A 3,733-nucleotide genomic window follows, 5' to 3' on the forward strand; every position below is an offset into this window, starting at 1 on the left:
AAAAACCACTACAACGTAATAGTTAGAAAACACTCTATAACATCCCATAATAGTTAAAAACATTCTATAACATCCTATAATAGTTAAAAACATTATATAACAACCTATAATAGTTAAAACACTCTATAACATCCCATAATAGTTCTGTTGCTAAGCGACGATATATATTGTTAATCATTACCAAAAAAGGAGCGTGAAGGCGTTCACGACAGTATAACATCCCATTTTCTGCCTCTTCGTTGGTCAAGCTTGACTTCGTAAAATTTATTTTAGTTAGCTATGAAATGTGAGGTTAGGGTATACTATGGGGTGGGGGTGGTAGTACCTGCCACGTCATTTTTGACGGGCTATATGCTAGTAATAGTTAAAAACCACTACAACGTAATAGTTAAAACACTCTATAACACCCCATAATAGTTAAAATATTCTATAGCATCCCATAATAGTAAAAATATTCTATAACATCCCATAATATTTAGACACTTTATGCGTCCTATAATAGTTAAAACTAATCTATAGCATCCCATAATAGTTAATATTCTATAACATCCCATAATAGTTAGACACTTTATGCGTCCTATAATAGTTAAAACCAATCTATAGCATCCCATAATAGTTAAAATTACTCTATAATATCCTATAATAGTTAAAAACTACAGTACAACATCCCATAATAATTTTAAAAAACCACTATAACATCCTATAATAGTTAAAGAAACACATTCTAACATCCAATAATAGTTAAAATACTCCAACGTCTCATATTAATTAAAACTACCTTATAACATCCCATAATAGTGAAAACACTCTAACATCTCATATTGATTAAAACTACCCTATAACATCCCATAATAGTTAAAACACTCTAACATTCCATGGCGGACACATTTCTTTTCTATGTGCAAAGTATCCAAAACTTAACCATTTACCTCAGCCCACTTGTTGATTTCGATCTCTAGTTACTACGTAAAGATCAGCAGCCTGTTTGTTTTAGAGCAAAACAGCATTGGGCTGTCTACTGTGTCCACCACGGACAATCGAACCCCAGATTTTAACGTTGTAAGTTCGATAATCATACCGTTGTCCCACCGGGGGACAAAGGTCACCAGAATTCAATCTTATGCACTAACAAAAAGGTCCTACGTGAAACCAATCTATAATAATAAAAGGGTGTGTCAATGTGACCACCATAACTCCAAGAGGAAAGAACCTAGAAACATTTACTTTTGCACACATACTAAGTGGGCACTAATGGTGTGCACCTGTGTATTTTATTCACATGCGCGTGCGCTTTTGTCAATGAGGCAAGCTAGCGAAAAAACACGTGGAAAAAATACGTAACTGCCATAACTCCAAGAGCAAAGAAAATAGAAACCTGAAATTTTGCACCCATACTAAGTGGACTCTGAGGGTACGCACCTGGGTATTATTACTTATCTACGTGCGTGCGCATATTTTTATGCAAAAAAAAAAAAGTATGAAGCCTGTGATATTACTGAAAATAGAATAATATCGTCTATTGCAACAAATGATCACGCTTTTACCTATTTGTTGATTTATTTTGTGATAAGCACAAAGCTACACAATGAGGCATCTGTTCTCTGTCTACCGCGGGTATCGAAATCTGATTTTTAGTGTTGTAATCCCTCAGACTTACAGTTGAGCCACTGGGGGGCGCTTTTGCTTATAGTCTGTGTAAAAATGGGAGCAACTGCTAGAGCGGAATTCGCCATCTGTTGGTGATACTCAAGGAGATTTTTTACAATCATCTCCAAATATCCAATTATTTATTAGTACGCGCCACCCATTAAAATTATTCTAAAGTCATGCCGATAAGAAAACTCGCAAATAAGAAATGTTTACATTGACCATAAGAAAACCAGCACGTGCTTGAGAAAATAATTTAAACGCTATATTGTTAACCCTGATGTTTTATAAACAATTCTTCTATATTAATTCATAGAAACTTTGTTGTTTTGTATTTGACTTTAATACAAAAACAGAATATTTAACTTTCCCTACCAGGAGCGTTAAGAGGAGGGTAATTAACGTGTTGGTGTGTCGTTTCTCGTTATGTAACTCTAAGAAACAGAATAATATCAGTGGTTCTGTATATTTACATTCATCCTTTCATCGAAGTATCTTGAACAATTCCGTACAATTAGAAAGTTAAGTTTATGCTACCATAATTAAGCTTTTCAAAAGCTCACCACCAGGGACACTTAACTGTTTGTTTGTTTTGAATTTCGCGCAAAGCCACACGAGGGTTATCTGCGCTAGCCGTCCCTAATTTAGCAGTGTAAAACTAGATGGGAATGCAGCTAGTCATCACCACCCACCGTCAACTCTTGGGCTACTCTTTTACCAACGAATAGTGGGATTGATCGTCACATGATAACGCCCCCACAGCTGAAAGGGCGAGCATGTTTGGTGGGACGGGGATTCGAACCCGCGACTCTCAGATTGCGAGTCGAGCGCCCTAACCACCTGGCCGTGCCGAGCCAGGGTACTTAATAAGATGAAAAACAAACAAACAGGTTTGGTTTGTTTGAAACTAAGCACAAAGATACATAATGGGCTGTCTGTGCTCTGTATCGAAACCCGGTTTCTAGCGTGTAAGTCCGCATACATACCGCTGTGACACTGGGGTGGGGGTGGGGGGGCGCACAAACAAACAGAAAAATGCTCAATCCTTAAATTATACGTGTTAAAAATATTGTTCTAGTTCTCCGATTTCTTTTAGTAATTTAGGATGTGAAATTAACGCAGAAAGTTACGTTAATTTCCTAATAATACTGCCAGTAACTACAAATAACTACATATAGTGTATGGTTGCCGTCCACTTTAATTTAGAATTGAGTGTATTGAATGTTGCTTGTTTGAGTATACAGCGTTACCTTTTGTGGCTTTTATCTTCCTCAGAATCTCCCACATAAACCTTTAAATCATAAGATACACCACATGGAGCACCAGCTTCGTCTGGTCCTGGTTGGAGGGTAACTGAGTTCGGAGCATTTGGCGAGATCTGTGAAAAAATAAAGCTGGCTAAGCCTATTACGTTCTTATTCGCTGGTTTGTTTGTTTTGAATTTCGCGCAAAGCTACACGAGAGCTATCTGCGCTTCCGGCCCTAATTTAGCAGTGTAAGACTAGAGGGAAAGCAGCTAGTCATCACCACCTTGGGCTACTCCTTTTACCAACGAATAATGGGATTGACCGTCACTTATAACGCCCCCACGGCTGAAAGGGCGAGCATGTTTGGTGTGACGGGGATTCGAACCCGCAGATTGCGAGTCGAGCGCTCTAACCACTTGGCCATACCTGGCCCCCTACAATGAAAGAAGACTGAAGTCATTTTCGTGCACTTCGAACGACCTTGCAACAAAAGCAGTTGGTTGTTGCATTACCGAGTTTGAAGAGCATTTATCATTAATGTGGAAATGTAGCGTTCATTACACACAACAGTCAGGTACATTATTGACGCTAACCACCTGGCCATGCCGGGCCCCACGTTCTTATTCAGGTTTGGTAAAAACATAAATATAAATTGACGGGTATATTAATATTTTATCATGCACAATATCACACCTGGTGGGAGTTTCATCTCTTTATAAGTTAGAACGAGGTATTTGTTGAGGCCAAGTGTAACAAACCTGAAACTAAATATTATATACATAAAATAACAAAACAAGTACATATCATTTGAATGATACAACAAATATTATATTACCTCT

The 3,733-nt window shown here is 37.7% G+C and overlaps 1 protein-coding gene across 1 annotated transcript in view; it reads right to left on the reverse strand.

Annotated features, from left to right (window-relative positions):
• LOC106465220 (arrestin homolog) overlaps positions 1-3,733 on the reverse strand; it is a 22,977-nt gene that overhangs the window by 6,410 nt on the left and 12,834 nt on the right. Inside the window, exon 4 of the mRNA XM_013925422.2 lies at positions 2,898-3,025. Coding sequence (XP_013780876.1) covers positions 2,898-3,025 — 128 coding nt within the window. The remainder of the gene's footprint in view (positions 1-2,897; positions 3,026-3,733) is intronic.

This window comes from Limulus polyphemus, unplaced genomic scaffold (assembly GCF_000517525.1).
Source record: "Limulus polyphemus unplaced genomic scaffold, Limulus_polyphemus-2.1.2 Scaffold1873, whole genome shotgun sequence".
Taxonomy (NCBI): Eukaryota; Metazoa; Arthropoda; class Merostomata; order Xiphosura; family Limulidae; genus Limulus; species Limulus polyphemus.